The following is a 13252-nucleotide window of genomic DNA, read 5'->3' on the forward strand; positions in this document are numbered from 1 at the left end:
TAGAGTTTCAGTGTGATTTAGAGAGATGAAGGTTAGGAGAAAGGGGGAGGCGATTGGCGGCTTTGCTAACCGCTGCGGCTGCCGGAAATCGAAGCTTGTTGTGTTGGCCTTGCTAACCGCTGCGGCTGCCGAATTTCAGAGGGAGGCTGGCGGCGGAGTTGTCGGAGGAGGCGGCTCTCTCCTTAGCGATTTAGGGATTGAGTGTTTTGTGTGAGTGTTAATTAAGAAATAAAATAATACTAATTAAAACACTAATTATGTGGTCCCTACTGTTTTTACATCTACTTTAACTCTCCTAAATACCCGTGCCCAAAAGAAAGGGGACTTCATTATTGGGACGGAGGGAGTACATTTTAAATTCTCACCCTTATATGTAATGTTAGTATTTCGCCTGTAAAAACAAGCACCGCGTTACTAAGACAGAGCTCGAATTTACCAATATAACCTCGCGGGGTGGAAGAGATATTGAGAGTAGCACGACTTCCAAAGCGAAGGACAAAAGCGTCCAAAGAGTCTCCGAAATAAGGAATTTGTCCCCACTCTGTTCTCCGTGTGTTTCTAATTCCCAATGCCTACTTCTGTCCAGCCTTCTCCCATTCACCCGCTCGTCATTTTCATTCTCTCTCTCTCTCTCAAGTCTAAACTCTTCCTTTCCAGACCCAATAACCAAGCTCTGATTGAACGGAGACATTTTCCTTGCGAGGTGCATGGGTGTGAGAAAGTATTTCTCTACAAACTTCTCCTTGTGTTTGTTTGTTCCCATTTGCTTTCATTATTAGATTCTTACATTTTTAAAAAAGACTGGATTTTTGTTTGGCTTCTTGTTTTGTTCTAATGATATAGACATACACTATTTCTTTCTCCGGGTTAAACTTTTTGTGCATAAAGATTCCACCTTTCTTTGTCCTTTGGCTTTGAGGCACATACAAATACACACACTACACGCTCACGTGCGTGTACATTTATGTCTTCTTTCTTTGACGTTTTCCTGGTCTTTGACATCAGGGGCTGAAGAGTTCGGTAATTCACGGCGTTGTCATCGATTTTTTTCTCTCCGTCCATATCCGCAGCTTCATTCGGTTAAAGATTTCTCGGACGGCGAGCTTAATTTTTCGTGTTGGTAAAAACCAAAATCTCTCTTTACCTCGTACGGTTCATTTTCTTTTTTACCTCCTCCTGTTGTAGAGGATCATGGTAAATTTTGTCACGTGAGTGCCACGTGATCACCCCACCTGGTTTGTATTTTTATCATGTGAGTGAAGAATGTGGGGTCCAGAAAATTTGCAGGGATGAAAACTACTTTTATGGACTGTGGTTTTATCCATTGGTTGATGTGTGGTGTGGATTTTCAAAACTCGTTGGACGGTTATGAATCATGACTGCATCATGATAAATTATGTCTCTTCTATATAGTGATTGCTAGGATTTCTTTCTAGTGTTGGATAGCTGACGTGGCCCTAGCTAGTCCCCGGTTCACTGACTCACTCAGTGAACCGGGGGCTATGGTTGTTTCTGTATTGGATGAAACAAATCAACAATCATATTTATTTGGTCCCAAATGGTTGTTACCTAATAGATGGAGTGGTTTTCCTTGTCAACTTTATTGTGTTAGGTGGATTGGAAGTGCTGCATTTGGATTAGTAGTTCACATATTAAACGTTTTGCATTGGGGTAGATTTGTATGCCGACAAATTGTGTTGCATCTATGTAAGATTTTCATTTAGCTGATGTGAGATAAGTGAGGATAAAGCTTTATTGGCTCTATACACTCACCTTCTCGTTTTATTCAATGTGATGTCGACACTTGATCGCTTCTTGGAAGCCAAGTTGATCAGTATATGCCAATGGTGAATTCTCCTACATTTTTATTATCTATGTGGTATGTTACTCTGTTTAACCATTCATCCACAGCAGTTGCAAACATTCTCAATTTTGTGACTCATATAGACTATGGTACATGTACTTGCCATATGTTGTTGGTAGACTTATAAAAATAATTCATGCGTGGCTGATGTTCTTTGCTCGTTTTGGGCTGTTGCTATGCTTGCTAATGAAAGGAATCCGGTGCATACAGCCTGTGATTTTCTGGGTAGTTTTCAATTAATCTAATGATGTGGTTGGCTCAAGGATTATTGGTAGAATAATAAAATCATTAAGAATGAGTGGATTTTAGGAATTTGTGACTGTTTCCACCCTGTTGGTTGTTACCAACAGAAGACAAGGTTTTTGTTTGAGACATGCCTAATTTGAGCCTTGTGGGACTCCTTTTGTCTTAACGTATGGTGAATTGCTTTGAAACTATAGTTTATTAGTACACAAGATTTCCATTTCTATTTCCATGTAAGTGTCTGTCTCCATCACAGCTTCTGCTCATATATTTTATTTCGGATTTGGGTTCATATTGCTATATCTTGCTGTCTGGAAAAAAAATAAGAAAATAATTCCACTAGCTAGGAAAGGTCGGAAGCGTTTAAGGTATTGTTTTTTAAGGGGTCAAACATTGTATTCTCTAGTAGAATATTATGAATAATAAGTTTTACCTAACTTTTCAATTAGTTGTTTATTCCTCCAATTATTCTTTTCCTAAATAATAATTTGCAGGACTTTGTCTAGTTGGGAATTAAATTTTCTATGCCTTATGCCAAATTTAATTTACCTAATTCTGTCAACCTTTTGTGTTAATCTTTTATCGTCTTCCCACTTTGGGTCCCCTTTCTTGATTTTCAAAGTTTTAGCCAAATAGGCATTCTACATGCCTTTAATATCCCTCTTCTTTCTTGTATTTGTTATCACACATGCTTACTATGAATAATTATTGTGGTCAAATATCATTCTGAATATTAGATCTGCTTTCCTTATTGTCATCATCATCCGCTTTTTTGTTGATTCAGATGGATTCGGTGAAACGCTCTGCGGTCACACCGAGTAAGAGTAGATTGGCGCGCGCTATTGCCAAGGCTATGCACATCCATGCATTCACTGGTATAGCTCCAGACGATGATGGTATTCGAAAGACGAAGTCTCGTGACAAAACAGAGAAAGATCATTTTAAGCACTTCGAGGTTTCCACTTTCAAGGACGAAGACGAGGAGGAGCTCCTGCAGCAGGATGACAGGATAGTCAAAGAAGCCTTTCTCTCGAAACTGTTTGCTGCAGTATCTGCTGTTAAAGCCGCATATGCCGAGATGCAGTTTGCTCAATCTCCTCACGACGCTGATGGAATTCAAGCGGCTGACAAGATAGTCATATCCGAGCTCAAGTATCTGTCTGAGTTGAAGCGATCTTACTTGAAGAAACAGCTGGATGAGGCGTCCCCAGCCACCATGTTGGTTTTATCCGAAATTAAAGAGCAGAAGAGCACTCTGAAAATCTACGAGGTCACGGCTAAGAAGCTCGACTCTCTGCTCAAACTCAAAGACTCAGAGACTTTCTCTCTCAAAGGGAAACTATCAGAAGCCAATAAGGCTAACAAGTTGCTCGAGAGGAGACTGAGCTCGAGCGGGCAGTTTGTCATCCCCGACAACATTCAGCTGTCCGACTTGAGGGCCGGAAACTTCCTGTCCTACTACCGGCAGACGCTGAAATATATTCGAAGCTTCGTGCAGGTGTTGATCACAGAGATGAGATGTGCTGACTGGGATTTGGATGCAGCAGGCAACTCGATTGAACCGGGCACTTGTTTCAGGAAACCAAGCCATAAGTGCTTTGCATTTGAGTCCTTTGTGTGCAAACAAATGTTCGATGGCTTCAACTGCCCAGATTTCTCCCCCCAAAAGCCCATGCCGGAGAGGGACAAGAGGCGCAGCCTATTCTTCAACAGATTCGTCGAGCTGAAATCTGCAAAGCCGGCAGATTACCTAGCATGGAAACCTAAGTCGGCATTCGCAACTTTCTGCCGTACAAAATACTTGAGGCTTGTGCACCCGAGGATGGAAGCCTCTCTCTTCGGCAGTTTGGATCAGAGGGATTCGATGGCCTCGGGTGGACTGCCGGAGACGCCTTTCTTCTTGGCATTCAGTGAGATGGCGAAGCGCGTCTGGCTCCTGCATTGCTTGGCTCTATCTTTCGAACCGGAGATCAGCGTATTCCAAGTGAAGAAGGGGAGCCGGTTCTCGGAGGTCTACATGGAAAGCTTGAGCGAAGATGGCCTGCTGCTGTCGGAGCCTCAGGTGGCTTTGAGCGTCGTACCGGGATTTGTGATCGGTAAGACTGTCGTTCAATGTCAAGTTTATCTGTGCTGAAGTATTGGTGGCTTCATTTTAGGCTAGTTTTTGTTGAAAAATATGTGCTTTTGTTAGAGCTTCCAATTTTGTTAATAGCTTGGTTAGTGGAGGATGATGCTAAGTGTATATTGTGGCTTTGGTTGTATAATAGGTAAATTTATTGATTTAGACGTTATTTGCTTGCCTCAAGGCCTGCTTGCTGTTACAATCTTATTACATATTGTGTTTTCCACTGTTGCTGAGAAAAGGAAAACCGATATTCAACAAATTTACATATATATATCTCCATGCTTAGATTGGTTCAAGGTTTTACAGCACAAGTATACAAATCAAAGAAATATGGTATCTGTAATTATCATGAGAGTTGATTGAATGCATCATCAATTTCCAATCACATTTAAATTTATGATCGCACAAGTTTCCAACAAGACAAAATAAAACAATAATTATCCAACTCAGACATCCTCATAATTAGGGCGTCTCTCCAATCTCCCCTGCCTCTCTATTATACTGTCTAAGATGAAAAACTTCTTTATTATTTTTATTTTAAAGTGTTTGCAAATATATATATATGAAGGGAATCAACAATTATACTCAAAGAGTTAAATAGTCAGATAAAAGAATTTCACCATATATAACAACCATATGGACATGGATGTCTTCCTTAATCATCCAGATGAGCAACAAATTTTGTATGCTTTAATTAAAGAAGAAATTATTGAAGGAGTTAGGCAAGAAGATGAAGGAAATAATTCGGCGGATGATAGCAAAAAAATCATGTGCAAAAGCTTTAAAAGATGTGGTTACAAGACAAGAGATTAAGTCAATGTCACATGCAACCTAATTAGACAAGTATTTTAAATTAACTCCCTTTATTTTCTACGTGTGCTCATATTTAATGTAGTGTCAGATAATTACTTAGAAAATAGGTCAAGTTAAACGAGAAGGATAGTATTTTCTATGTGCCCAAGGCTCATATGTAGTGTGTCAAATGATTAATTACTCAAAAAAAAAAAAAAGGTCAAGTCAAATGTGACGGAGAACGTAGTATAAAATGGAGGTGCATTTCCTCGGTGGGATTTGAAAAAAAAAAAAAAGGAATTATGACATATATGGAGTTTATTCATATCATAAATTTTAATTCTTAAATAAATGGAGACTGTGATCATATTAGTAATTCCATTCTCCAAGTATACAAAATATTCCAGAAACTTGGTAAACAGAAATTGAAAGCACCTAAACAAGTCATTCTAATATAGTCTCTCTCTCTCTCTCTCTTTGAAAGCATTCAGTGACCAATGTCAGGACTAGGAATTGATGATCCTAAACTGCGACGACTGAGTTGATGTCCGAATAGTTCATCAGCCATCACTTTCGAGGAAGAAATCGGCGCCGTCACCACCAAAGAAGAACTTTCCGGAACCTTCTCCACTAGATTTCTGGCTTGCATGGCTTGAGGTGAGATGATCAGAGCAACAACCATCAAACCCCAAATGGTGGCTAAACGATGCATTTTTTTTTTCTTAAATGAAGAGTTTGGGAAAGAAAAGAGGAGAATACTTGACAAGGGATGTAATGTTGCTTAGTTTTTGGTGGGGATGAAAAGAATGGAGACATGCTTTTATAGTTGCGCATTTAGGTCAAATTTTTTTAAAGTTTAGACAATGAATTATTTGCTTGTTTTTCTTTGGGGGAAGAATCTTGACGTGATTTCAAATTATTAGACAAAATACTGAATATCTATGGACAATGGTATTACTAAATTTCCATAATATTATTTCCTACCAAGTTTAATAAACCCTAAGGGGTCCGGGATTCAGTACCAAAATTACAAAATTTGAGATTTATAGTATACTATATTTACACGTACACGCATATATATAATTATATATACATACATATGTATATGTATTACAATTACATATTTGCTCTTTTCCTAATTTGCTGTTCTACGTGATCTATTTATATTGATTTAAAATCTTTATACTGTGCATTTTTAATTCACACACACACATATTAAAAATCTTGAATCTCACATCAAATATTTAGTGCTAGCAATCACCAATTGAAAAACCCATATAAAATTATTAGATATGATGTTAAGATATAATTAAAACCTTCAACCATACACATCGAACTTATAATAATCTCCATGAATGGAGAACTTATATAAAAAGATTACATAGAATAATTATTTTTCAATAAAAATTGCATCTTATTTGATTTTTGGTCAAGTAATAATTAGTTTTAGTCAAATAAATAGTTTCTCTATTTGTTATGAATCTTTATTTACAATTTGTAATAACCGAGTGAATTAAAATTGTTTGTGTGTCACATAACATCCAACATAAAATATGAGAAAATAAGTTGAATTATTCAACACTACAAAATATATATAGATTACTAATCAAGATTCAGATGAATACGAGTTCATAAATCCTAAAGAGAAATGATAAACGCACATAATATGTGCACATAATTGGATATTTACGTCATTTTATATATTTTTATGAATTATAGAATTAATTCTATTTTAGTTGAATTTACAATTTACGTAATCATCCCCAACAATAATTAATGAATGAATTGCATATAATCTTTGCACAATAATAAAATATTGTTTCCTTCAATTAAGCGAACCAATTCCACTCATAAAATCATTATTGTGATTTGTGACGCTCGATTATATTTAGCAAATCATCTACCTTTCCTTTGCACTACATACAGATACATGACTGTTAGTCAAATTGTACTCGTGACGAACACCGATTAGGTGGATGCCAAATAATTGGATGGTTAATTTAATTGTATCTTTTTGAATGATAATAAGTAATAGAAAATTGAAGGAATAATAATAATAATAATAATAATAATAATAATAATAATAATAATAATAATAATAATAATAATAATAATAATAAAACCTAGTGAAATGAGATTATTGTAGCAATAGTGATTTTATCAACCAATGATTGTAGTTTATATTGAGTGACAAATTATAATACGCAATATTTTTTAAATATTATAATAAATTGTAGTGATATGATTATGTTATGATAAATTAGATGAGATTATTATTAATACATAATTTATAATGATTTGATTAATCAAATGTTCATGATTTTTGTGTAGGTTAGAATGGACAAAATTCTTGATAAATTTATTTATTATGTGATTATTTTTGTAATACATGACATTTCATTACTAAAATTTATACTATATTAAAAAACAACTTTCAATTGAAAATCAATTTCAAAATTGGATGGCAATTTTGTATTTATAATAAAACTAAATTTTTATTTGTAAACTATATAATAATAATAATAATAATAATAATAATAATAATTATTATTATTATTATTATTATTATAATTATTATTATTATTATTATTATTATTATTATTATTATTATACAATTGTGGTTGTTGATCCAAAATTTACAATCAAACAATGTAAGATCGACTTTCAATATGAGGCTCATGTGTCATTACAAGAAAATGGCTAATAGTAACTGATTTTTAACCGTTTTGTATCCTGAAAATCACTAATTTCGTACCGTGTGGTGTTATAGGGGTCTAAAAAAAATCCTAATAAAGACCGATGAAAACGCGATTTCATAGATACCTAAGATACTGATTTTTAACCGATGTCTATTAGCGCATTTCTTAAGTGGTGTAGTAGATACCTGTTGGGAACTTAATGGAATATCCTAATCCTTATTTTGATGATATCAAAATCCTTAGGCTTTGATTGTAATAGACTAGAACTGCTCGAACTCAAGTGTTAGAGTTCTTTTTCTAGTTTAGTTATAGTTCTGAAGACTGAAGACTGAACACTGAAGAACGAAGGACTGAAGACTGAAGACTGAAGTTGCCGACTGAAGCATCAGTCGAAGAATCAGTCTTGGACTGATTACTTAATGCGTGCCACGTGGAATTAGTGGACTGATACTAAAGTCAAGTATCAGTTAAACATTCATCCTCGAACTGAACCTCCAACGTTCAAAGGAAGCCACACACTCCAAAAGTACTGCCGCATTAAATGCAGAGATCTCAAGATCGTCCTTTCTCTGCAGAGGTCATTCCTATTTGGTGACTACCTTTTCAGAGATGTCGCATCTCCTGCTCTTCAAGATAGCCGTTCTCACCAAACAAGGAACCTCGAAGATTGAAGCCTCAGCCCAAGATTCAAACTACTCTCTAACGGAAGAAATCTTGAAGACGTTCTCCGTCAACAGATCTATTCAAGACCTCTCCTATAAATAGCGTTCGAGGATCACTTCAATCTTCACCGATTCAACAACTTAAGCTGAAACTCTGCCAAAATTGTTTCTCAGCCAAAAGCCTAAACTTTCCAAAGTTTGAATCGAAGAAGAGAATACCAAAAGCCAAAAAATCAGTCACTGCTGATTACATAAATTCTCTTAGACCTTAGGCAAACCTTGTTCACCAAAAGCCTAGGTCAAACTAACTCCAAAGAACTTGTTCTTTGAAGTTTAGTTGGCAAGATTTTCAAACCTCCCTTCGACCGATAGAATCGAGTGTTTGAGTTGAAAAGGAGTTCAGGAAGGTACTCTGACTCCGTGAGATCCTAGTGCGTAGTGAGTGCTAGGAGTGAGAAATCCAACAAGGTGTGTTGGTACTGAAGATTGGATCTTCAGTTGTTTCGGTTTGCTGTGCACCCGTAAGCACACGCGTCTCGGTTGTGTGAACCCGTAAGCACATGGTTTGCAGTGCACCCGAAAGCACTTGCGGAGCGAAGTTGTTGGTCTGATCAACTGACCGTGGATGTAGGAAGTGTTTTCCAAACCACGTAAAAATCTATGTGTTATTTACAGCTTTCAGTATTTACATTCTTACTTGTGTTCTTATCTTCATAAACTGAATACTGACTAAAAGCATAGAGAAACCTAAAGACCGACAACGTGCTAATCACAAAGGCTATTACGAATCAAAAGTTTTTCGCTGCGTGTGTTATCAGTCTGACTGATCTATCTTCTGATAGTCAGTAAGATTTATAACATCTCTGTTTATCAAACTCGACTGAAGCCTTAAGTGTATCAGTTAAGGACTTTGGACTTAACTGATAACTCCTTACTGAAGAGTATTCAGTATCAGTCGTCAACCTTGTTTTGGTCAAAACTCTTTTCAGTAAACAGGTGTCTGAGTTTGTATGTAAAGTTTCGTTTTGAGTTTCCTTGTTGAAATTCGAAAATAGCCTATAAGTGTATTCCCCCTCCCCCCATACACCTATTCGAGACCCTCCGGACCTAACAATACCTAGTGAAGATTGGATCGAGTGTTTGAGTTGAAAAGGAGTTCAGGAAGGTACTCTGACTCCGTGAGATCCTAGTGCGTAGTGAGTGCTAGGAGTGAGAAATCCAACAAGGTGTGTTGGTACTGAAGATTGGATCTTCAGTTGTTTCGGTTTGCTGTGCACCCGTAAGCACACGCGTCTCGGTTGTGTGCACCCGTAAGCACATGGTTTGCAGTGCACCCGAAAGCACTTGCGGAGCGAAGTTGTTGGTCTGATCAACTGACCGTGGATGTAGGAAGTGTTTTCCAAACCACGTAAAAATCTATGTGTTATTTACAGCTTTCAGTATTTACATTCTTACTTGTGTTCTTATCTTCATAAACTGAATACTGACTAAAAGCATAGAGAAACCTAAAGACCGACAACGTGCTAATCACAAAGGCTATTACGAATCAAAAGTTTTTCGCTGCGTGTGTTATCAGTCTGACTGATCTATCTTCTGATAGTCAGTAAGATTTATAACATCTCTGTTTATCAAACTCGACTGAAGCCTTAAGTGTATCAGTTAAGGACTTTGGACTTAACTGATAACTCCTTACTGAAGAGTATTCAGTATCAGTCGTCAACCTTGTTTTGGTCAAAACTCTTTTCAGTAAACAGGTGTCTGAGTTTGTATGTAAAGTTTCGTTTTGAGTTTCCTTGTTGAAATTCGAAAATAGCCTATAAGTGTATTCCCCTTCCCCCCATACACCTATTCGAGACCCTCCGGACCTAACAATACCTACGACATTTGCTTAAAAAGTGTGCTAATAGACACCAGTTAAAAAACTGGTGTCGAGATAAAACATTCAATATATAATTATGTATTCCATCCGTCCACCAATTATTGACCCATTTTGTCATTTTGGTCCATCCACCAATTCTTGACCCATTTCATTTTTAATAATTTTTTCACTAACAATAAAGTGTGACCCTCATTCCACTCACAATAACTCCACCCATTTCTTAAAACTAGTGTCACTATGAAATGAGAAAATAAATGGTGGATAGAGGGAGTATCTTCATTTATACATGAAAGGTATAAATCAATTTAAACTGAGCAAGTTATGACGATTTAAAATTTCTATATGTTAAATATTTTTTTGTGTTTCTTTTAGTTTTTTAAAATATTGTTTTAAAGTTGAGATTATTGACACGTTAAAACATTTTTGTAGCGTTTTCTTTCCATTTTTCTTCGTTATTTTCTTATTTGTGACATTTCGAATTTTCATATTATGTAATTCTATTTATTTACATTGATTTTTTATACTAGGGGACAACGTTACTATTATAAGAAGATAATATCATATATTATGATTTATACCAAAAAGAAAAGGTATAAAATTGTCACATTACAAGAGAATATTTGAGAAAACTTATAAGATAATGATATGTGGATCCATTTTGTTGAATTGATTAATCATTTGTTTAAATCAATAAATATTAAAATAATGATAAGTTAATAAGTCAAAAAAAATTGCGAGCAGTTAAATAAAAAATAGAAAATATGAAGGAATATCTAAAATGATTAGAATAAATAATATATTAGTTACATTATTTGATTATTTTATAAAAGTACAAGTTAATAAAAAAAATCATAACAATTGTAAAATTAAAAAAGTGTAAATGAGTGACTATAATTATGAGAATAATGTCATACGTTGAGCACATCGATCGATAACTAATAAAAATATACTATAGGACAATATATCATAATAAATTAGTGAACTCGAAATAAATAAAAATATAGAAATAAATTACTATAGTAGCAAAAATAATGTCATACACTAACACATCTATTAATTACTAAATAAAATTATGCTATAGGACATTATATTACAATAAATTAGTGATCTTGAAATAAAAAATAAAAAAGAATAACTAAAATGTTTAGAATAATATCATATGTTATGTACATTCTTTGATTATTTCATAAAAGCATAGATTAATGAATAAATCATAATAAATTAGTGAAATTGAAATAAAACTTTTAAAACATAAATGTATGACTATAAATGTGATAGGTTGAGCACATCGATCTATAACTCAATTAAAATGTATTATAGGACATTATATTATAATAAATTAGTAAACTCAAAGTAAATAAAAAATACTGACTATGATTATGGTAATAATATCATGCGTAGAGCACATCAATCAATTATTCAATAAAATTATATTACTCCCCTCGTCCATGAAAAGACTTCCTAGGAGGGAGTGATACGCATTTAAAAAAAAAGATTGTTAGATGTATTGAGAGTGAGAAAAATGTGTTATAATTAATATTGAGAGTTGTGAAAGTAAGAGTAATTATAAGTGGTGGGGTATAGTTCAAAAATAGGTAGAAACCCAAAAAGGAAAGATATGAAAATTTTTATGGACGGAGGGAGTATAAATTTAATGAACTCAAAATTAAAAAAATTAAAAAATAGAAATAAATTACTATAATTGTGAAGATAAAAAAGTAAACATATTGAAAAGAAAAAACAAAATACAAATGAAAAAGAAAAAAAGGTAAAACAAAACAAAAAGTATTACTCCTATATTAGTATTTAGTAGTACATTGTACAATTAAATATTAGAGGAATATTGTGACATTTTATAAAGGATATTTAAAAAAAAATTGTAGTATTACCTTATCCATGAATTTCATTCTTTAAAAAAATATATCAATACATAAGATTGTGAGATTGTGAAGACTGAAATTTGTATTTTAAATAAAAAAATAATAATAAAATCGTTTCATATAATTTCTAAAATAAAGTAGTCATATTTAAGTAGATAGGATCTTGATTAGTGGACATCAATATTTTGTTTCCAAAAATTGTTGTAGTGAATAAAGGAAAAAAATCTTAAGAAATTTTCCATATAAATAAAGGGTGATTTAGTAATAATCATAATTCAAATTAGGTAATAAATTTTCAAGGGCATTATGTACGCAGATATTATGTGTGTTTAGCAGTACTCAATCCTAAATAGGTTCGAAAAGTTGAACTTTGTAATTAATGGAATTAATATAGATTACTAATCACGTTTAGCTAGGAGAGTATATAAGTTCTAAACATATTTCATATATATATATATGGAGGGCTAAAATAAAAACACTTCTTAAAATATAAAATATAAACAATTTTCAGCCCTTAGATCATCAAGATCTACAGTTGATTTGTAACCCTTTTGGATGAATTCGTGGTTCTGGGTTCGAATCCCAAAGGTAGCAAAAAATTATTTTTCACAATTCGTAATCCTGTTGGATGAATTCGTAACCTTGTTGGATAAAATTCATACATTAAAAAACGTTTATATTTATATTTTAAGAAGTGTTTTCACTGTAGCCCTCCCCATATATATATATATATATATATATATATATATAGGGAGAGGTTCAAATAAGAACCACTAATTAAAATTAGAACGGAGAACCATTTTAAGCCATTCGATCATCAAGATCTACGGTGGATGCATCATCTTGGTGGATGAATGCAGATCTTGGGTTCGAATCCTGAAGGGAGCAAAAAATTTTTTTTTTTCGGATGCATTAAATTTAACAATGAATGCATTAATTTATATAGCAGATGCATTAATTTTAATGGTTCTTATGTTCTCACGATAATTATGGTTCTCACTATAACCGCACACACACACACACATATATATATATATATATATTATATTTCCAAACTTATACTTTTAATAATTTTCAATCTTTTGTTATTTATAAAATTTATTATTAT

General features: G+C 33.9%; 1 protein-coding gene across 4 annotated transcripts; it reads left to right on the plus strand.

Moving 5' to 3' along the window:
• Positions 1–378: 378 nt before the first annotated feature.
• LOC130986891 (protein GRAVITROPIC IN THE LIGHT 1-like) lies at positions 379–4412 on the plus strand. 4 transcript variants are annotated; one of them, XM_057910428.1, is made up of 3 exons: positions 379–721; positions 1006–1120; positions 2892–4412. In XM_057910428.1, the coding sequence occupies exon 3, from the start codon at positions 2892–2894 to the stop codon at positions 4239–4241; it is 1350 nt and encodes a 449-aa protein (XP_057766411.1). In that variant the 5' UTR covers positions 379–721; positions 1006–1120; the 3' UTR covers positions 4242–4412. The 4 variants fall into 4 exon arrangements, with proteins under 4 accessions (XP_057766411.1, XP_057766410.1, XP_057766413.1 ...); XM_057910427.1 differs by lacking the exons at positions 379–721; positions 1006–1120 and adding an exon at positions 1147–1847; XM_057910430.1 differs by lacking the exons at positions 379–721; positions 1006–1120 and adding an exon at positions 1148–1879.
• The last annotated feature ends 8840 nt before the right edge of the window (positions 4413–13252 follow it).

This window comes from Salvia miltiorrhiza, chromosome 5 (assembly GCF_028751815.1).
Source record: "Salvia miltiorrhiza cultivar Shanhuang (shh) chromosome 5, IMPLAD_Smil_shh, whole genome shotgun sequence".
Classification (NCBI taxonomy): domain Eukaryota; kingdom Viridiplantae; phylum Streptophyta; class Magnoliopsida; order Lamiales; family Lamiaceae; genus Salvia; species Salvia miltiorrhiza.